A 23816-nucleotide genomic window follows, 5' to 3' on the forward strand; every position below is an offset into this window, starting at 1 on the left:
TGCTTCAAATCTATCCAGTATCACCACCGCCATTTTCCCCTGTACATGATAAGATACACTCACGCCGTCAGCGCACTACTCAACCCCAAAATCCCCATCCCCGCAAACGCACTAACAAAGCACAACCTCCTCGAATTCGTCAAGTCCAAACTCTCGCCCAACAGCTGCAAGCTCACCATCGCCATAATACCCGCAGTAACTGCAAACATGCAGCCGTAGATCGTGTCCATGCCCTCATCAGCGCCGTGCTCTCGACCCCTACCCTGGATCTTGAACCACAGCGCTGCGACACCAGCACCGAGTGGCTGACTGACACCACCTAGGACGGCAGAGATGAGCATGGCTTTCCAGCGGGAGCCGATGGCGAGGTAGAGGGGCAGAGCGAGAGCGAAACCTTCGGTGATATTGTGGATGAAGAGGGCGAGGAAGATGGAGAAGCCGAGGGTGGGGTTGGCGTGGTTGGTGGCGTAGGTGATGAAGCCTTCGGGGATTTTGTGCAGGGCGATTGCTGTGCTTGTTTGGAGGCCGAGAGAAAGGAAGGCGTTTGTTGGGACGTGGTGGTGGTGTTGTTGGGCCTCCTGGTCATGTTCGTCGTGGCTGTGCCCGTGATGGTGGTGGTGATCAGTGTGCGATGAGGTAGTCGAGGATGAGCGGCTGTGCTTTTGGAGGGGTTGGATCTCGTGTGCTGCGTGGCCGTTGGTAGACGGTAAACTTGCAAAAGAGCTTTCCATGGTGGCTGGTCCGGACTTTGTAGGTACCAAGGGGGTTGTTTCGTTCACATCCTCCAATGCTGTTCGCCGATCATGCGGTCCCTGAGAATTTTGGCTCCTGCTCATCCCAGATGGTCGTGTAATACTCAAGCTGCCTAGGGACTTTCGTGATTGTAACCGTGAAGGCCGTACTTCACACAGATCACCATAACATTGCCCATTGTCAGTGTCGTCACATGCTTTTTCGGCACCGACAATTAGTTGCGAGACTTTGGATGACAGCGTCTTATGAAGCGATGGCCTCTGAGGCAGGGCGGCTTTCGAGTTCACGCTACTAGTCCCATACGAAGTATGCTCCTCATGTCCGTGGGCGTGCGGAAGACTGAGCGGCTGCTCCTGCATCGGTTGGTGAGAGTGCGATTCCTCTTCTTGAAGCTTCCCATGCTCTTCATCCTCGTGTTTGCTTTCGCAGTCGACAACTGAGTGCGGAATGTACTGATGCAGTATTCCGGAAAGGACTGAGATGCCAAGAGCTCCAACAAGGAAGCAGCCGATCAAAGTCAGTATCGCGTTCCTTGGTGACATGCCTCCCTTTTTCAGATAGTTCTTCGCGCAAGGAAGCATGCTGTATAGTGAGGAGAATATCTTGAAGTCTTGTCAGTCAACCCCAAACGAAGCCCAGCAGCTCCACTCACCATGACACCAAAAGAAAGACTCAACCCGGTCGACAAGAACGCATTACTCTCTTCAATCTTAAAGTTCCTCTTGCCAGGAAAATATCGCACAATAAGGTCGACGCATATTATCGAAGCTAGCCATCTTTAGCATCTTCCCTGACTGAAGTACGCGGAATCCCGGTCGATGGGATCAACCGCGGGAATAAATCTCACCTCCAAATGTACATGCTGTTTACGCGTTAGCTCATCTGGCTCCCCGTGAAATCCATGCAGCTTCCCGCGCGCAATCGTCAATCACATACCTATGCCGCTGACCGCAGTCATGATCCACCCACGCGTATCGTTATCGAGAACCATGGTGCCTGGCCTGCAGGTACACACTTTGGGAAATGACGTCGTTATGCCAAGCTCCTTGTCGCTTTCACGGGTAGGGGATAGTACGCGGAAATGCAAAGGCGATCAGATTGTTCTAGAGAGCGGGCGGCAGGCGGATAAGAGATGATGAAGTTTGTATGTACAAGAGGGTCCTGGTCAGATGAGGCGTCTTCTTCGCACCGTGTTGGCCTCCTAGCGCGTCGAGGACAGTCAAGGAAAAATCGGGTTTAGCGGCTTGGCGATCGTGTGATACTCGCGCGTGGTCATTGGCTGGAGCGAACGAGGCTGGGGTATCGCGTTTCGCCTTACATTGGATGACAGCTACAAATGGACGTAAAGAGGACTGGAGGATACTGTTTGAGGCTCTCAGAAGGACTCTCAAAGATCACGAAGAGAGTCCTGGATATATGGGAGAGAGTGCATGAGCGGCAGACGCACTAGTGCCCAACAAGGAGGCGGTGTATGAGATCAGACACGTGAAGTATGACATCTGACATTGTGTGGCTGACAATCATGAGGCTACTGTGACTGTGACTTTGAAATTACGACTAGATGAGAGAAGAGAACAAGCCTCCACCTTGTCGATGAACACGAATTAAAGTGTTAGACCCAAAGTACTCCTAAGCATCCCTGACCAGCCCGCGCTGTGCGGCCAAGGACGTCGCTTCCTATTCGAAGCATGTTGGTGACCGTAAAGGCAAAATTCTAGAAAGCTCGGTGAGCTGCCAACGCCGTGTTTCCCATCCATCCCGCTATGCATAACAAAGGAAAATTTTGAAGTACTAAATGAAGGCCGTGAGAAGGAAGTCGTCGTCGATAGTCGTGTCTCGAGCGATCAAAGCTGGGGAGGCCTCGGAACAAAGATCTTGCTCCACGCACCGGGGCCGTGTTCGGGCTTCTCGTTGATAACAAGGAGATTGGGCGATGAGCAATAACCGCCAGGCTCTGCTCTCCGCTCCTGCTCAACGTAGTGGCCTGCACGATCGGCTTCTGTCGCATTTTGTGCAAAAGCCGCAGCTGGGTGGTCATAGATCCAGACCTTGTCCGTTACGAGCTGCCCTGGCTCCTCAGTGAACCGGGCTTTCTTATCAGGAAAGCCGACGAAGTAGTTGAGAATGTCGTGAATCGGAGCGTAGAGGCGCTCCGGGCGACGAATGAAAGAGAGCCAGCTCAGCGTCTTCTCGTCGTACGCTACTCGAACGAATGGGTTCATGTATATCCTAGATTCCGCAGGTCGGCCTCTTCCAGACATGCGATACTGTAGATCCGCGTGGATCAAACAGCACTCGGAAGCCTCCCAGAAGGTTTCGTTGTCATGACGGAAGCGGAGCGGGAAGATGCTGTGGTTAGGCGTCCCATTCTGCGGGTTGGCGGGTTCGGGCTGGACTCCGGTCTCTGACTGGAACCATTTGGCGTCAAAGGCCACCATGCCACCCCAGCAACTCCGTACCCGTACCGCATCTTTCCCTGCGAGCACATCACTTCTGCTGGTCCCTGTTCCTGCGCTGGTGAACCACGGGAAGAAGGGCAGCCCGGTGATCATGCCGTCGAAATCGCGCGTCGCGAAGCGGTCGTAGAACTTGAAAGGCATGATGTGGTCGACAGCGCATGCTGCAGCGTAGTCTGCCCGTCCGGTCGAGTCGATGTTGGTCGCGAAAAGGAGCTGCGCAGCTTCAACGGGGTCGAAGTTGACATCGTTCAGGTACAGGACCTTGTCGAATCTGACCCCAGGCTGGTCGATGGGCGCAAGGGCTCGGTTGCGCACCTCAGCAAGGAATGCGATGCGCTTGAGGCGTTTCTCGCCGTTGGGTAGCGTAATGTGGGGGAGGGAAGCGAGGTCGAGATCTTCGGATACAATGGTCGAGTTGCCTGGGGTTGTTAGCGATCTTTGCACGGCGGCACGAGGCGAAGCGTCTCACATTTGACCTGGTCGCGGAACGAATCCAACGACTGCTTCGTCACCAAATCTGGATTATCCTCATATATGCTCAGATGGACATTCTCTGGTCCCAGCAATTCCACCAGCTGCAGCACCTCTCTACCCCAGGCGCCAGACGTCAAATCGCCCTTCTTTTCGGCGAGCGAGGCGGCTATGAAGACCTTCTCGTTGTAGGGGTTCGCGCGCCCAGTGTCCGTGGCTCGCTTGCGTAGCTCGTCGTAGTGTGGAGGCCTGACTGTGTAACTCGGGAAGAAGATGCCGGCAACTAGCACCAGAACGATCAAGAGGTACGGTACGGAGAATAACGTCCAGTACAGGATGCGTAGAATGGAGCGCTTTCGGCGGCGCGGGGTGACGTAGTGGGCGTATACGGCGCGATCTGAGAGCTTGTTGACTGCATTAAAGCGACTGCTCAGCCGGTTGAGCCAGGAGCGCCGTGGATTTGAACACTGTTCATCTTGACCGACAACAGCTTCCTCGCCATCAACATCGAGGGATTCGCGCGGAACCAGCTCATACTCGTGTATGGGCCGGCGGGAGGGTTTAAGCATCGGGATGTCTTGGGGGTCGAAAGGGGCCTAGTTAACTCAGGTCCGCGGGCGCCATCAAGCGATGATCGGGCGCAGGGCTGCAGTGGAGGCGTTTTGTAGCGTTGACTACAACCACAGCGGGAGTGAGTGTTTGTATATCGGAATGGGAAGCGGCGGGAAGTAGTGAGTGACAGCAGTTGGCACAACGCAGCGAGGTTCCGCTTCTTGGGGACGCGCAATTCACACGGACTCGCGACTGTTTGGTTGGGGTCACCCATCGCACAGGGTCCAGCTCCCTGACGACAGCCCTGGAGTGGAGCTTGCCTTTTCCAGCCGCCAGCACCAACTCTAATCACGACTCAGTCCTGGATAGCCGTTTCGAGCGCCCTCCCTCGTTGGTCTGACCAGAGGCTAACCCTCCGCGCTGCGAACTGCCCACATTCACAGTCGCACCACGCCCCCAGAGCAGAGCATGTCGCGAGCCCTCCCACTTGCAACCCTCCTCGGCCACCGAGACTGCTGCATCATCATCAACATCATCAACAAACCTTAGCCCATCCTGGCGGCTGGGCCTTCTCTCGGTGATTAGAACCGTCATCAGAATCTGCACATGGGTGGCTTGGCCAGATGCTCGGCCTCTTGGTCTTCGGTCATTTGGACGTCGATGCCACAAGCGAAGATCCATCTCCCGGAATCGCGCGGAGCTTTCCGTCGTACGACGCTTGTAGCAGGCGCGTACCTGGCAGCGTGTCGATATACGAACGCGTGTATACATTTGCACTGCCTTACACTACTCCACAGTCCTCAAACAACTGGCGCATGCCGTTGCGCAGACGCGTTATGCCTCACAACCCATACTACGGTGATTGCTAAAGCTTACACAGCATACTCGTCACATCGCTTGATGCCCGTGTCTTACGACGTACGTGATGATATCTGATCCAACTATTGGTCGTCCCCTCATGCAGAAGAGCATCTGCCACGCTAGCGATGCACCAACCCTGGCTTTGATCCTCCACGCTCGCAACACTATCCCCAGTCCCATCCCACCACTACTCACCTTTGTCCAGACTCGACACGGCTGACCTAGGCGAGCTGAGTGGACTTCGTAATTGCGAGATAGGAGACAGTGGCGCAGACCCAGTACTAGCCTTCGGACGACCAACACTGCCGGAAGCCGACGGTATCTTTGGTGCGTTCAGCTGCCCCTCGGATGATGGAGTACATGGTTCCTCAACTACCGGCACCGGCATGGGGGAGTAGCGGGGCACGTCTTGTGTTGTTGGCGAACGTTCCTGAGGTGGTTTCTGCTCGGACGGTCGATCGTTCCATCCGCCGAGTTTCGGTTCTTCGTCTCGGGCACTAGCAACGACCCGTTCCCTTTCTTTGCTCTGACTTGTGTCGTCGTTTAGCTTCGTATTGGTCTCTTTCGCTTGATATCTTTCTTCTCGCGGCTCGTCCTGCCTTCGTCCCTGGTTCCTTGGGCTCGTCGTCCGCTGTCTCCACCGCTCGTACGTCCGAGACCGAGGTACGCTAGAGCCTATTACAATAATTGTCAGCATACACTCCGTGGACCAAACGAGACTTCAATCTACAAACGAGCAGCGGGATTAGGGTAGCATTACTCGGTGCGGGACGCGTCCTGTTCGTGTGCAAACCCCACGGCCTCGCTCTATAACCGCTCATCGGCGTGAAAGGGGCGTACCTGGCTTGATTATCTAGTCCATCCGCCCCCGTTGTGTCGCGCATCCATTGCCGGGGATACGATCGAGGCGTATTCCACGCTCTCGTCGCCGAATATGGATGCGGTGGGTACTCGAAGGGCAACGTATCTGCGAACCCAGGCGTTGCTCGCGGTATTGACTCTCTTGGGACTTCTTGCGTGGCGCCAGACGGGTCGCTAGAGCATGACGACGATGATGACGACGATGGAGGCGCTGCTTTCTTAGGCGCTGCTTTCTTTAGCGCTTCCAGCACGATAGGCGGATATTCATCGCAAATGTCGATGAAATCGACTTTCTCGTGTCGACGTGCACGTTTAGCCGGGGATTTTGGCTTCACTGGAGGAGTTCTGTGATGGTTGGTCTTTGGCACATCCGTACTCATCGTCTCCGTATAGGGCTGTCGATGTTGATGCCGATCTCGGGGCTGATACTGAGGTGGGTACTGGAGAGGTTCAGACACCGGTGTTGCCATACGCTGGAATGGCTGTTGCGGCGCACTTGTCGGCATAGAAAAAGGTGGCATCTGAGCCGCCACTTGATTTTGCCATGACACTGGCATCTGTTGCGTTATACCCGGATGGTTACACACAATATTTACGCCGGGCCATTCTTCTCGCAAATCGTATGGAGAATAATACGACTGTCCGTACGGTTGCTGTTGTTGTGGCCCACCAATCTGCATCACTGGCCTAGCTCTCTCTCCATCTCTCTGCCCCGCCCAATTCCCATTACCATTCCCATACCCCACTCTCTGGCTCTCCACATCTCTCCCCTCATAATACTTTCTCGTCTGCGATCTCTCGCTCCTTCCTCTTTCTCTCTCCCTCTTTGCAGACCTCGATCGGTGTTTCGACGGCTCTCGGTATCTCTCCAATTCCCGCTGCTCCACTTTCTCAACATAGATAACAGGCGGCGGCCGTATTCGGTTCGGAAAAAGGAAATGGAACCAGTGCTCGAGCTCGCAGCAGCGCTGGTGGATGTAGCAATGGACGTACCAGAGACCGAGGTAGACGAGTGCTGTGCCGAAGATACCGGCGAAAACAAGGGCGATTATGAGGTTGGTTGTTGCCATGATTTGTCGCTACCTATCAGTTGCAGAGCTCAAGCAAGCCAACAACTTCTCAGCAGGAAAACGGCGCAGGTAAAACAAAGCAAAGAAGAACGAAGACACGACTTTGCATTTTACCATTCATCCCTAATCCAGTCGTACAGAACTAACCTCTAGTATGTTTGTTCGAAAGCTAACACCACTAACGACAAAGCAAACAATTCAGCATGTCGTGCAACAACCCCATTTCTTGAACATGCACATGCCAACGCAGTAGCCGCCACCCTTATGAGGACTCCAATAGCTCTGTCAGCTTGTGTTTTCCCATAGTTTTTTGTCCCGCAACGCTTGTAGAGGGGTCTAGCTGCAAATGAAGGATAGAGCCGTGGATGCTGGATGTTGGGGTGTGGTACATGCGAGAGGGACAAACTCGTGCGACGGGGCGTACGCGCTTGTGCGAGTGTGGTATGTTGTACGGAGGAGGTGAGTGAGGGGGTTGGGTAAGTGGTTTGTGTCATGGTGGGTTGTAAGGTGTTGAGTGGAAGGATGTCTGTGTTTGTGGTTAGTATAGTTCTTGGTATCGACATAGTGGTTGTTGACATACCTGATGTTGCCCAGATTGACTCTACCAGTTTCCTTTGACTTCGTTGCTCCCTCCCGCATCCCACGCTGCTCCGCCTCCTCCGGTGGTGTCCCATCCTCCTCCTGTTGCTGCTGCTGCTCCTCCACCTGCTCCGGTATCGTCCCATGCGGGAGCATCTCCATCTCCACCGCTGTTGCTCTTAGCTGCTTCACCACCAGCTCCTGCACTCTTCGCCTTACTCCCTCCAGAATCTCCATTTCCACCCCCATCCTTACTTCCTCCACCTCCCCCTCCACTCTTACTCTTCGCCTTACTGCTCTTACCCCCTCCACTTCCTCCGTTACCATTTCCCCCTCCACCAGCACTCTCCCCCGCCTTTATCTCCCCACCTCCGCTCTTGCTCTTACTCTTCCCTCCCGCACTCTTACCACCTCCCCCTCCTCCTCTTATCCCAGCCTCAACATCCCTACTATACCCCAATTCGTGAACTTCCAGATCGATAGCCCGCCGACAGCTCTTCATGAGGTAGTACCCGAAGAGACAGCAGAAGAAGGTGATGAGGACGAGGGTGAGGATTATTGCGTGGACGTAGTACATCGCGTGGAGAAGGATAAGAGCGTGAGTGCGTGGATGGTGTTGGGGGTATGGGTGCATTGGTTGACGAGTGCGTACGTGCGTGCGTCGATGAACAGACGCGGTGACGTCGGCGTGTGGGAACGGTATGGGCATATATCGCTAGCTTATGCGTACGATGGGCGTGCTTGAGGGTAGAGCGCGGCGGTGAGACTGAGTGTCGGCGCGCCCAAGTGTTGCGTTGGTGTTGGAGGGCCGCGGGCGGCTTTTGAGAGCGTGAGACGTGCTGCTATTGCTGTGGTGTGGAAGATGTATCGGGGAGTATAGGGGAAGGGCAGCATGAGGATTGTGTGGGAGCGCGATCAGAGCAGTAGTAAGTTGCGATTTCGCGATCTAGAGAGGAATCCAACTTCACCTTCACTTTTACTCTGCTAAAAAGAGATTAAAGCACTTACAGTCATGTCCAACGCCGCATTTTGAAACATGCCTCTAGAAGAGGAAAGTGGATTAATAGTATGAATATTTGTCTAATCATCATGTATGTTATTACAAAGGAACTTAGTTCACTGCCCCGTCATTCACTCCACAGCAGCAATCCCCGCTTCAACAGGCTTAGGGCTCGTCTTCTCGCCGCCACCTGACGCAGCAAGAATGATGTTCTCCGCAGCCGCCTCCTTCCCTCCCTCCTTCTCCCCTTCCTCACCCTTCACCTGGTTCTGCACCGGCGTCTGCACCTTCGCAGCCGGCGTAGGTGTTGGCGGCGGCGGCGGCGGCTGCGCGACAACCTTCCTACTCGGACTACTCATCTCCCAAAACCGTCTCGGTACGTTCTTCGCCGGCGGCATACCCAGAAAGCCTTTTCCGCCCATACTCTCCAGTGGTTTAGCTCTGCCTCCCACATAACATCCCAAATCGCCGCTCCAAACGAAACCACCTCCGACTACACCTCTCAACACGCCGAAAGCGCGGGCGTCGCGGTATGCGATGCCTGTTTCCGGGTCGCGGTATCTGGCAATGGTGTTGGTGATAGGACACAGCTTTTGGCCTGGTTTGAGGACGATCTCGGGCTCGGCTTTGGGCGCGGCGTTCTTTCGGGGTGGTTTCGGAGGCGCGATGAGGGTTTGTTGGATGTAGTTTGCTGCTTCGGCTGGGGTCCAGTTGAAGAGTGCTGTGTAGAGCTGGACTAAAGCTGACTTGTCCTTTTCTTTGAGGAGCGAGGCTGCTGTTCTGGCTCGCGAGGAGGATGTTGGTGGGGCTTCTAGGTTGGGGAAGTTGGATAGGATGAGGAGGTTACGGAGAGCTCTGCGTATGACTTTGCGTCGCGGTGGCTGAGGGGGTAAGGCAGGTTTTTGGAACTGTGCTAGGAGAGCTTGAGGGCCGATTGCTGAGTCGCCGTTTTGCTGGGGTAGGGAGGGGTGTAGTTGGTTGAAGAGGGCTGTTTGTGCGTCTGAAGGTTGATGCTGTTGATTCTGGAAGGTAGAGGATTCCGTAAAGGGGAACGGAGGAAGTTCGTTGCCATGCATAGGCTGGGATTGCTGATCTTGGGCGTACTGGTCGATGCCATAAAGAAACGAGTCTTGGCTGGGTGGTGCGAACATTACCGTGCTGGGATGCTGCATGCCGAACGAGCCCATGAACACGTCGCCGCCTTGTGATGCTGCTGCTGTCCATGGTTGTTGTGAGTTATCCTGTTGTGGGGGCATGGTTGCGGGTATTGACGGCATGTGTGTTGGGCTACTGAACTGATCCAGAGACGGAAAAGAAGGCTGTGCATTATCTGCATGGTTATCTGGAGCTTGTACCGGAAGCTGTGTAGGCTCTGACTGCGTTGACGTCTCTGCAGCCGCGACCTCCTTATTGAGCTTCTCTTCGAGCTGCTCCAGACTCGGTGCGTCCTTGCCTGTGTACTTGAGCTTATCATCGACCCAGATGCCCGGCCCGCTGTAGTACCGGTAGAAGGGCCCATCGATCTGTCGATTCTTCAGGGCGTCAATCTTGGCCTGCCTCTCTGCTGCCCTGGCTTCCTCTGCCTCTTCCCATCTGTGCAGGGTTTTCTTGTTGATGCGCTCATTCCGAGCAGCCTCAGCAAGCCTCTCAGCCTGCGTCAAAGGCTTCTCCTTGGACTTCATCTTCCGCGCCTCTGCAGCCTTCATCATAGCCAGGGTGTCATCGCGCCTCCGGTCCTTCTCCTTCAGCTTAGCCAGTGTGGCATCCTTGTTTGCCACTGTCTGCTTGCGCATCGACATTCGAACCGGGCCATCCTCTTCGGTGGGTAGCCATGATGCCCTCTCGGACTTCTTCTTGGGTCGCGGCGGCGCAAGTGTGGGCGACTGTGTGCGGGGAACGTCGAGCTTGACCTTCTTGCGTGCTTGGGCGGCGACTCGTGCAGTGAAAGGATTCGTCGTGGCCTTGCGTTTCTTACTGCGCTCTTGTCGCTCGGCCTTGCGCAGCTCCTTCTCGCCCGCCTCGTCCTCGTCGGCATCGTCATCACCCTCTTCTGACGATGACGAATCCATGTTGTAGTCCTCCTGCTCATTGACATCACCGCCTTGGAACTCCTCCTCGTTTGGCGCTTCCTCCCACTCCTCGCCCCATTCCTCCTCCTCGGCCGATTTGGCGAGCAAGATGGACATGCGATTGCCGGCATTGGATCGCTTGGCCCTGGACGTGACCATGAGCTCCGCGGGCGCTTCCTCTTCGCTCTCATCCTCGGATGCCTCCGACTCGTCATCGCGATGTGACGGCGGGGCATCCTCCACGGCTGCCTGGGGTAGCTCTTCGGACATGGTGAGTTGGAAGTCCGGCGGCAGGCGCGAGGGCGGCGGGGAAGGTGCAGACGAGGGGACTGGAGCCTGAGGCAAAGCGAGTCGGACGGCAGCGATCAAGGTTTGGGCGAGGCTTTCCAGAAGGATTCCATGCGACAGTGACACGGATTATGCGCTCCAGGTGTGGGGTGAACGGTTGGCAGCATGGACTGCAGGGCGGCGGGTTCGTCTGAAGTGCGGTATTATGCGGATTGTTTCAAGCGGCGTGATGGCAGCATGTCGTGAATTGCGGAATCGAGAGCACGCGCCAGCATGACGCGACGGGCCATGGAAAGTCGCCAAGTCAGCAGCAAGGCTTGGCGCGGCCCGTCTGCATCTGAAACTTAGTGCGCCTATGATAGAATCAGATAGATAAACGTCGTTCCAAGGTACCGCACCATCGGCTGTCAACGCCTCACTAAAGCTCTTTGGGTCTGCGTGGCCTGTCAGCCTGTCTACTTCAGGACGTGCAGCACAAGGCATATCCGCCGTGGTCTGACATATATGTTTTCCAGAAGGGTTGTTTCGACTGTGTGGATGCTGCGTCGATGCATTGCAGGGTCGTAGTCTGTAGTCTTGATTGCGTGCCAAATTGTATGCTAGATGATAGCAGAGACTCAGTAATGGCGTACGCTTCGGGCTCAGAAAGTCTAATAGGCCGTTGGTATGCATGCAGGACCCCAACGCACCTCCATCCATGTTTAGCAGCCGCAGGCCAATCACGTCTCCTGGCCGGGCAGAGGCACACAGTGTCCACGTCAGATTCTGGAGTAACGGACTTTCTCGACGCGCCTCTGTGTTTCAGACGCTGGCGGGCATGCGCTGCTCTGTCCCGCGGCCACCCACTAAGGACACAATTGCAGGACGCAGCCCTGGAGCCACCCGGGCGCCCTTTGTGTGCCCCTGAATTGTACAAAAGCAAAGCACCGCAGCCGTGCCATCGCAACCTCACTCGCCGTTGCACTTAACAGCCCACCTACAACCGTAGCCGACCGCGCAGATCGTGCCGTAACCTGTAACGTGCTTGTTCTGGCAGCCCGCCCAATTGAGCTAGTTCCCTCGTGTTCCTGGTGGCTCCCCATTTCTATCAAGCGAACCTCACCATTCATTCCCTCGCAAGCATCGCTCCATCGCTCATCGCTCTCTTGCTCCCGCCGCGACAACTAGCTGTATCCGCCTCCGCACGAGCTCGCATGCGTAATCGGCCCTCGTCCGCTTAATCCTATTACTTCTGTTCTCCAGGCACTCCGGTGATCTGTCTATTCCGCCCGCCTGCTGCTGTACAGCACCCGTACCATAATCGACACCCGCCCAGTCTCCGTCACTCCTTCGCGGCCTCCCTCGCCGTCGAGCTGCACCACCGCCCCCGGACTGGATCCAACCCGTGTCGTCGTCTTCACTGTACACCAGGCTGCGCTGTGCTGAGCCCGGTCTTGCTGGCAATAATCCCTCGCCTCACATTCCTTTGGCCGGCACCAACCCTCCTTCGATCCCTTACCCTGGCTTTGGTAACCGAGTCACGACGACTATTCTTCCCTATTAGACTACCACGGTCACCGCAGGGTCTGTAATCCATAATGGCTCCCACCACCAACCGCCCCGAACACCACATCAACCTCAACTACATCCCCCAGCTGCCCCAGCCGCCGCACTCGGGCTCCTCGACGGGCAACACCTCGCCTGTCGAGCCGCCCAACAGCGGCTCTCTGCGCTTCGCTGGCAATGCCCCGAACCCGCTCGGCAACGCGAGGCTCGGGAACGGGTCCCCGTCGCATGACTATGGCGGCCGCCTATTTTCCAAACGGTATGTCGCACCCTGAAACAAGTTCCGACTCGTGCTAACACCCTGACAGTGCACGCGAGATTCAGGCACAGGAGGGCTTAACTCCGCAAATGTGGGGACCTCCTACCAGCGGGAATTCCACGCCGCTGCGCGAGACCATCCCCGAGTCCCCCAACAGCGAGAACTTGAGCTTCCCCGACTTCAACAACGCCGTGCCAGACACCATGTCAGCAGCACCTGCTCCCAACCGCCGCGCCCGCGCTGGTACCCTGCCCTCGCGCTTCTCCCCCTCCGCTGCCCCTCCCGGCCTCATGTCCGGCAGCTCGCTGCTCCCCAAGAGCTCCCGGCCAACACCCTCGACGAGCCCCTTCAAGCCTGGGCCAGGCACACCGACCGACAACTCGAGCTTCAACGCGCTCGGGTCTACAAACGCTGCGGCCAAGTCTGCACTGCTCTCACGTCTGCGTGCTGGCTCAATGCCTCAGCGACCAGGTGGCTACCTGCCTCCCTCCAACTCGCCGTTCGGCAACTCCATCTTCTCGGGCGGCTGGTCAAACCAGCGTGACCGCAGCAGCACACTCCAGAGCATTGCCTCGGTGCCGTCAAACGGACAAGGTTCGCCTAGGTCTTCCTTCTCCCGCGACTCGCTCGCCGACACCGATGTCAAGACCCTGGACTACCTGGGTCTAGTCGACACCCCGCAGCCTGCACGAGCTACCCTGGCTCCGTCTGATATTGAGCTCCTCCTCGAGAGCCAGAGGAACGCCAACAACCAGAACTCCGGTGGTGCAAACCGCTTCCGTTCATACTCTGTCAATGCTAAGGAGAAGTACGCCGAAGAGGAAGAGGATCAATATGGCGCATACAGCGGCACCATCACTCCTGCCGAAGCCAATGCCCTTCTCATTCACGAAGCTGTTCGTCAACACAACCTCGAAGTCCAGGCCTTTGCGAACCTCGCCTCCAACGCGCGTCCACGTGCTCGCACCGCCGGCGTGCTAGATGCTCCTTCGCGGGGCATGATGCGGCCCTACTTGCCCGCCATGGGCCGGTTTGACAATGGCATGGGAACCGGTGACTTGACTGAGGATGCAGAGTACAATCTTACTGAGGCTGTCAAGAAGCTCCACTTGCCTGGCTCAAACCTCGGCGATGATGGAACTCTGGAAGGACCCACTCGCTCGCTGTGGCTTGGCAACATTCCATCTTCGACCACCGTTTCGTCGCTCCAGGTCATCTTCGCTCAGTACGGTGGGATTGAGTCTACCCGCGTCCTCACACACAAGAACTGCGGTTTCGTCAACTACGAGAATCTCGAGAGTGCAGTCCAGGCGAAGTCAACTCTGAATGGAAAGGAGATCTTCCCAGGTGCTGGCCCCGTCCGCATCGGTTACGCCAAGATTCCAAGCGCAGCAGCCACCCCCGGCCACAATGGTCTGTTCCCTTCACCAAGCCCTGACCCACTGTCAAAGGCTCAGGCTGAGGGCACAGCTGGCTCTGCCGCCGCTACCAAGGTGGCCAACATCCCTGCGAATGTGCCTTTGACCACCCCTGAGCTCAGCGACATCCGCAGCGACATCATCCAGATTGTGAAGGAGTTGGGCGCTACGGACGACGAGCAGACAAGGATCACCACCAAGGTCGAGAAGGCTGTCCAGTTCAACAACTACGTCGACGAGATCCCATCTGTCGAAGAGCCGAGCCACACTCGCATTCACGACGCTCCTAGACTGCGAGAGATCCGCAAGCGTATCGACAACGGATCCTGCTCCAAGGAGGACATTGAGAACATCGCCATGGCCATGCTCCCGGAAATCGCCGAGCTGTCGTCTGACTACCTTGGAAACACCGTCGTGCAGAAGCTGTTCGAGTTCTGCGAGGAGCCGACCAAGGAAGCCATGCTTCGCGAGATTGCCCCGCATCTGGCCAAGATTGGTGTGCACAAGAACGGAACATGGGCTGCTCAGAAGATCATCGATGTGTCCAAGTCTGAGACTATGCAGAAGATGGTCGTCGATGCTGTTCAACCTTATGCTATGGCTCTCTTCCTCGACCAATTCGGTAACTACGTCATGCAAGGCTGCCTCAAGTACCAGAAGTTCAACGACTTCATCTTTGAGGTCATGCTGGGTAGACTCTGGGATCTCGCCCAAGGTCGATTCGGTGCCCGTGCCATGCGAGCTTGCTTGGAGAGCCACTATGCCACCAAGGACCAGCAGCGCATGGTAGCTGCTGCAATCGCTCTTCACAGCGTGCAGCTCGCAACCAACGCGAACGGTGCCTTGCTCCTGACCTGGTTCCTCGATACCTGCACCTTCCCCAGGAGGCGTACGGTCTTGGCTCCCCGCCTAGTTCCGCACATTGTCCACCTCTGCACACACAAGGTTGCATACCTCACCGTCCTGAAGATCATCAACCAGCGCAACGAGCCAGAAGCTCGTGACACTATCCTACAGGCACTCTTCTTCTCTCCCAACGACCAGGTACTGGAAAGCATCTTGGCCGACCAGAACTGCGGTGCCACCTTGATCTTCAAGGTACTCACCACTCCATTCTTCGATGAGCAGATCCGTGCGGATGTAGTAACAAACGTTCGCAACGTTCTTCTTCGCATCAAGGCGCAGCCCCAACAGGGCTACAAGCGACTCATGGATGAGGTAGGTCTTTCCACTCGTGGCGGACCTGGTCATCGTGAGCACTCCGCAACCCGCCCAGCGTCGAAGGACAGCATTGCGTCTGGACCGCCAAACCCTGGGCAATTCTATCAGGGAGCGGCAGCTGGCTTCGACCCTGTCGCACTCCAACGCACAGCAAGCATGGACTCCAATGGCTTCGAGCAATACCCAATGGGTGGTGGACCCATGTACATGCCAAACATGCAGGCCATGAACAACCAGCAGCAGATGCAGTACCAGCAGCTCCTGGCCCGACAGGGTCAGTTCTACCCTCAGATGAACGGCTTCCAAGGCCCCGTTCCGGGCATGGATGCCTACCGCAACGCGTCGCCTGTTGCAGGCCCCGGCAGCTTCAACGGATCACCGATGATGCAGCCCGCCAACCTCGCCGGTCAGGGCATGCCCGGCATGTACCCTCCTTACGGCATGTACATGCCACCCCAGCACCAGCAGGCGGCTGGAGGCAACCAGCGACGTGGCAGAGTAAGCAGAAATGCGTCCCCTGCTAACAGCGTCCGCCGTTAACGTCTCTTCAGAGATAAAAATCGCCTCGCCTGAGGGTTTAGATTCTCATCTCCTCTTAGAATTTACTGTGTTGCCAGGAAAAGCAGCACTATCTTCCTGTATATGATTCGGATCTTCACCTACAACGCATCTGCTAGCGAGCATTTTTTTGCAAAGCGGCATAACACCATACTTGCCATGTCTTCTCCTTTGCTGTCTTCGGACTATTACGATTTTCATATCCTTTCTTCACTCAATCGGCACATGGCTATCTGTCGGCCGACGATCGTCCTGCCTCGTCACTCGCTTAGCCACCTTGCTTGGGTGTTTCGGGGCGTACTCTTTGGAGCTTGTATGTCGTTTCGAAATGAAGAGGAGCTTACCTTTGTGGGCTCTTGTCGATCGATCGGATGATCACTGTATCGATATGAAATGCGCATATGAGAGCTTGGTTGGAATGATATATGCGACTGGTGACGCCGCAAAAGTACCGTTACAATGGCATGATGTTTTGGATTTGGGAATCTTTGCACACCGATCTTCTGTCTTTCGTGGACTGCAATGGTGGATGGAGGTGCGGGACCGGGCTCGAGCCTGCGAGCTAGATAGAATCGAGGCCTCTTTTAGTCTACCATCGTATTGTCGTCTTTGTGTTATCACAGTGAATGTGTGTCGCCTTGTACCACCCAAAGAGTGAGTCAATCAACGGTATCGTGACTCTTGCTCGCGCACGTACAGCATCCTGAGCTGTTACCCAAAAGTCATAAGAGAGCAGTGGGGTACGGCCATGACTATACCGCTGGCTCATGCCCTATTATGACAGCGTTACAGTCACTTCATGAAGTGTATATATTGATACGCATACTCCCGTGATGTCCCTTCGTCTCCTAAACATTACATAACACTGCTACCAGTCACGAATTTCCAATCTATCCTCCTGAAAGCAACAAAGATCTACCCGCTGCAAGAATGCACGAAATCTGGAAAATAACGCATCTCGTCGGACCCACCAAACAAGATACGATACTCGAGTACACAAACTGCACGAAGCTGAAAGAGCTTTACCAAGATCTCTTCCCGAAGATTGTTAATGAAGATGAGGAGAAAGGCAAGGGTGACGACCGTTGTGTTCTCATCGAAGTTACAGATGTCGAGGAGTGCGAAATCAAGGATGGGGGGCTAGGGAATCTGAGCGAATTGTGTGATTTGATATGCTCTGAGAAGGACGCATGGATCACCCCTAGATGTAAGTCTGTTTACGGAGAGCTGCTTTGGGCAGGTGCTAAGGTTATTTGCAGTGCTTTCGGAGATGGTGAAAGTACATATGGACTGGCTAGGCGAAGACGAAGTAGCAGACGAACTATTGAAAGCGAAGGGAAAAGGTCAAGAAATAGGAGAGGAGGAGGAGAGACAGAGAGATTACGTTCATTGTACCTAAGTAGTCCTCGACGATGAATCTGATTATGTCTATTTGTGTTATTTCTCGCTCTTTGACTCAACGTCGACTCAGCGAAGAACTTAAGAGTCAGTGTACTTACTTAAGATCTCGGTGTATCGAAGGGTTTCCTGGAATATCATCGATCCTTCACATAGAGCTTCACTGCGCCCTAATAGTCCAACAGAAAACATGTCTATACCGGCCATGTAAAAGGTCTACTTGGTAAAATATCCCGCAACGCTTCCTAAAGAAGGCACTGTTCCTGTCGATGAGAAGATCGAGGCTCTCACAAACTATATAAGCATCTTGGGCTTCGTCGACAATGAGGAAGATGGTCTGAAGGAGCGAGGATGGAAGATTAAAGAAATTCCCAACATGACGGCGGCGGAAGCTATGGTAGAATACAAAATTAAAGATGGAGAGCCTGTGGAAATTGAAGAGGGCGACGAATGGCAATGTGACGAGAAGGGGCGATGGGCAACTCCTGGACGTACGTTAAATTACGCAGAACGAAACACGCATTCGTAGACTAATACGTTGTCTAGTTTTGGCAAGAATTAGAGCTGCTAGGTCTTACACAATACCATATTGTACTAGCGAAGATACTAGTGAGGATGGCCCTACCATTGACGGCCATACTAGTGAGTTCCATATCGCCCGGGAGTTCAATGAAGCCGTGTCGTCTCCACCCCTGATGTTCCATGCCAACGAATGGAACGTCGCGGAAAACGAGAAAGAACTCCAAGAAGCCAAAGACAGTGATGGAGGGGCTGTGCCTGTCCGCAAGGATATCGCGAAGGGGCCCGGCGGATGGATTACCCCAGGCTGTGAGTCCTCATGTAATCCACAGAATAATGCCACGCTAACTGATAATCTAGTTCAAGACGCATACCTCCTGTTGCTGGCTCAGAGGAAAATCAGCAAAGACAAGAAGGTAGTGGAAGTGGGACGCAAAACTAAATCTCCTGGGTTCTTGCAAAGGTTGTTCGGCGGCGGAAAATAGCTACAAGTGTAAGAACTAAAGCACGATCTCGAGGCTGGACATCTGCCAATGGAGCAACTTTTACTAGGTCGCGCAAATAGTTGTGTGATGAAACAAAGATACCGAGATAAGTCCCATCAGCTTTACGATCTTGCTGAACTTTCTGTGACTGTTCAACCCCTGACTCCCGATATATTGTGTCGTTACATTGCAAGTAAGAGTCATGAAGAAGGGTGTGACATGCCTACTCATCAATGCAAAGTTACTCACCATTTAGATATCGTACATCATTGTTATAGTCACCATCGCAGTCACCATCGCACCTGGGCAGTCACCGCGCTGACATTTGTCTTGACTCACCTGCTGAATCATATCCATAGATAGTCACTACTATAGACTCATACCTCATGCTGTCATTGTCGCAGTCAGCGTGCGAGCGCTTATATCTTGGTGTATCTGCGCTTACACTTCAACACACTCTTCACAACACCATTACTTCGATCAGATCTGTTCGTATACATCCATGGATACCTCGATACCTGACTCAGTTATCGACTTGACGATAGAGCCAGAGCTCTATCTTGTCGTCTTTCCCACGGAGTTTCCCCCAGAGGGAGAATGCGATGAAAAGGACATGGACATCGGCTTCACTAATTCTCCCGCTATAGGGGAACTCATGGAGAGATCGACCAGAGACCCCAACCTACCAAGATGGGAATTTTTGGACCTGAGTCACCTGAGCAAAATCGCCAAGGAGCTGATACTGATCAAGCATAATATAAAAAAAGAGGACTGCGTGAAGGTGAAGGGGTGGGATAAAGAAGACTACGGCTTATGGATCACTCCTGGACGTACGTACAACTCTGGAGTATTATACGGAAGTTAACGTGCTGACACGGTCATTAGTACTCTCCGCACTGGAACTCGCCAAAGTATACAAGATAGAATACGAATGGAACTCCAGCGCGGATTGCTTTGCGAAGATCGGCTACACGAACAAGCACGCTATTGCGGGCAAGGTTAAAGCAGCCGAGCGCCTGGGTTGGAGTTGGAAGATAAATGTGACGGTAATCCTAGTGAAGAACCAGGAAGAGCTTAGGAAGCTGCGGCATGAGGATGGGAGGCCTAAGCTGAATGCGCCATGGGAATACGAGTGTGAGGAGGTCATAGGTTGGATCACAGATGGCTGTAAGTTCTATCTGCAACGTTCCAGAGAGTGGCATGAATTGATGCTAAGTACTAATACAGTGAATCGTGCACGCCTCGCATGTATTGAGCATGAGAGAAAGCGGCAGGAGGCACTGGAATTTTCGCGTCTCAATCCCCCAATGTTTCCATTGCTATAACTGAGGGTACAACTCGAGCCCCAGATCTCTGCTGATGGACTTGTGTTTTCTGGTTTCTGTCTCCGGCCGTACGATTCCAAGTGGCATTTCATCTGGTTCTTTCAGCTATGTGTATCATAGACGTATCTCATCATGATTTAACCTCTGGCTCAGATGTGACTCACTGCAGTTGACGGTCACAGTTCAAAATATTACTCCTCACCATTTGACGCACCATGTTGACACAGCGATTTCAAGAGTCATTTGGCATGTGTCAGACTGCGTTATGTTCAACAGTAACTCACACCATGGAACCTCTACGCAACGCTTCACTGCACCACACTGCATCCATTAGGTTACCATCACATATAACGACGATGCCGCACATCTGTTCAATGTTCTTTCCCGAAGATCTTTCTATAGCAGGCGTCATCCTTAGCAACGGAGGGAGTGAGGGCATCACGAACCACGCATTCCTGAAAACACTTGTTGACGAACTCGTCGAAAAATCGGGCTTCCGTGGATGGAAAGCTGGAGACCCAGTTCACGTTACGAGAAAAGCAGTTAAAAGGAAGAAAGAGATATACCACAACGAAGGGCCCGTAGAGATCCTTGGCGAAGAGTGGAAGGCTGATAACAATGGTCGGTGGGCTACTCCTGGATGTGTGTAAAGTGACGCAAACCCAGAATGCGCCTAATGTATTAACGTGTCTAGTGATGGCAGTACTTCGCAGCTGCAGATACTACGAAATAACTTATCGTTTCCGGCCTCGCACTGGCTCACCAGACGTTTACAAGACGGGCTACACGAACAGCTACTCTATCGCTAAGGGAATTGAGCGCATCTTGAAGTTGCCAGGGCGGCCGTATTCGCGATTCGACAAATGCGACGTAAAGCTAGTTGCTAGCGAGAAGGATTTCAAGAAATACCACGACAGTGATGGTGGATGCGAGCGCCTCTTCAAAAAGGGGTTAAATGGGGAGACAATTGACGACGGATGGATCACGAAAGGCTGTAAGTTATTCCTGGATTGGTGAAGAGCGTGATGTAGCAGTTATGCTAAACAACAGTCTAGTGTTTGCGGTATGTCAAGTGGCTGCGGACTTAATTCCCAAAAAGAAGCCGAGGCGCAGGAAGGCCCACAAGGCCCGACGTGTACACTGTCCCACTAAGACCTAGTTCAGAAATTGATGGACTCAGTCACGTCGGTCAAGATCGTACCAAAGTAATTGAGACTACTTCCCCTTTGACTGACTTATCTAATCACGGTTGACTGTCACCATGCACAGCTATGACCAGCCTTTCGTTGTCATAGGTATACTCACCATTCTAAGGTCAGCATTCACCATCGCAGTCATCATCGCAATGATTACCACAGTCACAGCGCCGAAGTATATGTTCTAGTACGTGAAATCCCTCGAGCTCTTCCTCAAACTCTTCCCAACAACGTATAACACCGAAATTCACTGCCAACCATCCCTACAACATCTGACACCTACTTCATTTCTCTCCGCACCAACGATGCCGAAACTCTTCACTGTGAAGTTTTCCGCAAAGGATGATACATTTGTCGCATACGCCTACATGAACTGTTCCTATTTTCGCACTCGCGTCATACCGGAACTGAAAACACTGAAGCCTGCAAATACTGGGAGGTTAATGAAGGGGTCGATGATGACAAGAACACGATTGAGATCATGGAGTTCCCTGACGGAAAGGCTGTGAAAGTGGACCCGAAATGGGGGTTGACAAAGACGCGATTCGTTACTCCTACATGTGAGTATAGTTCTACGATGCTGAACAAGGCTCAGTGGACTTACCGTCTGTGTAGTAATGTCAAGGCTGAACGAACTCTGGCCATTGCTAGACAGGCTCAATGTGCACAAAATTACCTACCCTGACGGTAACGGAGAAACCCAGACCGAATACACGAACTGCCCACCTATCATCACACTCGTCAACCTCATCATCGAGAAGCTGCCCTCGGGAGGATGGACCTGTCGTCGTTGGCCTGTCGAGAACGAAGAACATCTTAAAAATCTTCGCGGAGAGAAAGAATGGGACAGATGCAAGAGAGGTGACTTTGAGATAGGCGATGACGACGAAGAAGAGGGTGGAGACGATGGATGGTGCACGAAAACACGTGAGTCTCTTGGGCTATTCGGAGGAGTTACAAACCTGCTGACGAATATCTAGTGCTGCTTGCATATGAACCACTGGCAAGACGTGTAACTACCGACTGCATGAACGAAGATAATGAAAAATAAGACACACTTGCCCCAGAGAAGTCCCCGTCATTCTTGAATAGGTCAAAAGAAGATGCAACGATTCAGCATGGCAAACAAGGTGTTGCGGGGGAGTGTCTCTTGTAGGTAGATATCCAAATGAACAAGGTGGTTGCTCCTTAGTCTTCATGCATTGCCTCAGACATACATATCGTGTGACTATCATATCTCCCAACGCTTCGTCGTTGTTCTTAGATACGTTTTGAACCCAGATGGGAGTAGTGCATGCCGTTATTGCTGAAAGTGTGCGCGCTCGCGAAATAGCCAAGTCAGAAGCTTCCTGAGTAACGGCAACTGTGGCAAGAGCATTCATCTACTCAATATTTATGAGTATTGAGCGACCAGTCACTTCTTGACTCATTTTCTCTGAACCACAAGATGACACTGCGCAGAGTTATAAAGTCAGAAGCTTTGCAGTCCCTCCAATCGTTGCTCCCTCTTACATACCACGCACATATCTAGTACATACTCCTCTATCTACGCGTCTTTCAAAGAAGCACTCTCACCCACAGACATGAGTAAGAAGTACACCGTACACTATCCCGACGCGACAGACCCCGATAATAAGCTCGGGAAGTACTCAATAGGCCAGACGAACAATAAAGAAGTTATCGACGAAATCCCAAATATATCGGCAAAGCTAGGAGACAAACGCTGGCGTTATTGTGTCCACCCCAATCCCAACGGTCCAAGTAACCAGGAAATCGGGACTGACGGAGGCCTTACATTCCATACAAATAAGGTCAAGGTAGACTGCAAGAAGGATATGAGGAGGAGGAGGAAACTTGAGTTTCGCAAATACGGTCGCGAAATTCTCAACAGCGATGAAGGAAACGATGACGAAGTATGGACAACAAACAACTGTGAGTCGCTCTTGCAGTCTTCAGAATCCGCTCTTTCTGCTAATAGTCAACACAGTATATTCTGCCTGGGTACACAGTATGGAAAGAGTCCACGAAATCCAGATGAAGGAAGTGGAAGAAGAAGTAGCGCGAAAGGGGTACTATTGGAATAGGGGTATCAAGGTGCTTTATGAACCGAGCAGGCAGCTTAGTGAGGCAAGCGAAAGTCCAGCAAAGCAAGAAATGCCTTAAACAGATATTCTTACTACGTACCGAAACTTTGAATGACTGCATAAGTTACTCATACGTCTTCACACCCGACCACAAGGTTGACACTTTGTGTGACCATCATGATGTCGCATGCAGTCATAGAGATATGACTTCCGAATGACTGACACTAACATGTATCTAACTCTGGAAGTATGTACTGTTTCTAACTACCACCCGAATACTGTACCCATATATCTACCACGACATACCTGACTAGTCATCTCCGACCGAGTATACTCTTCATCTACGAACCTTAACAGCACTTCCCCGTCTTCCCATCAAAGATGACGGCCACCACCACAGCGATCTTCCAAGTCATACACCCCCTTGGCATAGACTTTACATCTTCATCCGAAATCGCCCACAGCATTGGCAAAGCGAAAAAGTACAACTGGCTCATCATACGATACGAATATCTCGACGACGAAGAGGGCAAGACTTTCGTCAAATATCTAACAGCAAATCGCGGCAACAATCCCCAAAAGGTTTTGAAGGACTGGCAAAAGAGAGTGCTGCAATCAGAAGTAGCAAGGGGCGCTGGAGTGCACTGGGGTAAAGAGTGGATGACCCGTAACTGTACGTATATTCAGTAGGTCCCATAATGCACAGAGGTTGCTAATGGAAAGGACAGTGTACAGGATCTTCAAAGAGGCCAGGGAGGGTAAGGAGGGCAGCGATGAGGATTTGAAGCATATGCTGGATGTGTTTATGGGGAAAGGGAAGAAATGATAAGGATGAGGCTCATTAC

At 53.2% G+C, this 23816-nt stretch overlaps 5 protein-coding genes across 5 annotated transcripts; 2 read left to right on the forward strand and 3 right to left on the reverse strand.

Moving 5' to 3' along the window:
• Positions 1 to 59: 59 nt before the first annotated feature.
• On the reverse strand, positions 60 to 731 carry J4E84_003299 (uncharacterized protein; the record flags this gene model as incomplete). Its single annotated transcript, XM_049385915.1, has 1 exon — positions 60 to 731. The coding sequence occupies one exon, from the start codon at positions 729 to 731 to the stop codon at positions 60 to 62; it is 672 nt and encodes a 223-aa protein (XP_049246792.1).
• Positions 732 to 2597: 1866 nt separating this feature from the next.
• J4E84_003300 (uncharacterized protein) lies at positions 2598 to 4252 on the reverse strand (the record flags this gene model as incomplete). Its single annotated transcript, XM_049385916.1, has 2 exons — positions 2598 to 3631; positions 3682 to 4252. 2 exons carry the CDS (start codon positions 4250 to 4252, stop codon positions 2598 to 2600), a joined length of 1605 nt encoding a protein of 534 aa, XP_049246793.1.
• A 4485-nt stretch (positions 4253 to 8737) lies between these two features.
• On the reverse strand, positions 8738 to 10945 carry J4E84_003301 (uncharacterized protein; the record flags this gene model as incomplete). The annotated part of the gene is made up of 1 exon (XM_049385917.1): positions 8738 to 10945. One exon carries the CDS (start codon positions 10943 to 10945, stop codon positions 8738 to 8740), a length of 2208 nt encoding a protein of 735 aa, XP_049246794.1.
• A 1595-nt stretch (positions 10946 to 12540) lies between these two features.
• J4E84_003302 (uncharacterized protein) lies at positions 12541 to 16005 on the forward strand (the record flags this gene model as incomplete). The annotated part of the gene is made up of 3 exons (XM_049385918.1): positions 12541 to 12767; positions 12817 to 15904; positions 15988 to 16005. 3 exons carry the CDS (start codon positions 12541 to 12543, stop codon positions 16003 to 16005), a joined length of 3333 nt encoding a protein of 1110 aa, XP_049246795.1.
• A 7347-nt stretch (positions 16006 to 23352) lies between these two features.
• Positions 23353 to 23797, forward strand: J4E84_003303 (uncharacterized protein; the record flags this gene model as incomplete). Its single annotated transcript, XM_049385919.1, has 2 exons — positions 23353 to 23644; positions 23700 to 23797. The coding sequence occupies 2 exons, from the start codon at positions 23353 to 23355 to the stop codon at positions 23795 to 23797; spliced, it is 390 nt and encodes a 129-aa protein (XP_049246796.1).
• Between the last annotated feature and the right edge of the window lie 19 nt (positions 23798 to 23816).

Source organism: Alternaria hordeiaustralica (genome assembly GCF_023758085.1).
Source record: "Alternaria hordeiaustralica strain BMP 2776 chromosome Unknown scaffold_4, whole genome shotgun sequence".
Classification (NCBI taxonomy): Eukaryota; Fungi; Ascomycota; class Dothideomycetes; order Pleosporales; family Pleosporaceae; genus Alternaria; species Alternaria hordeiaustralica.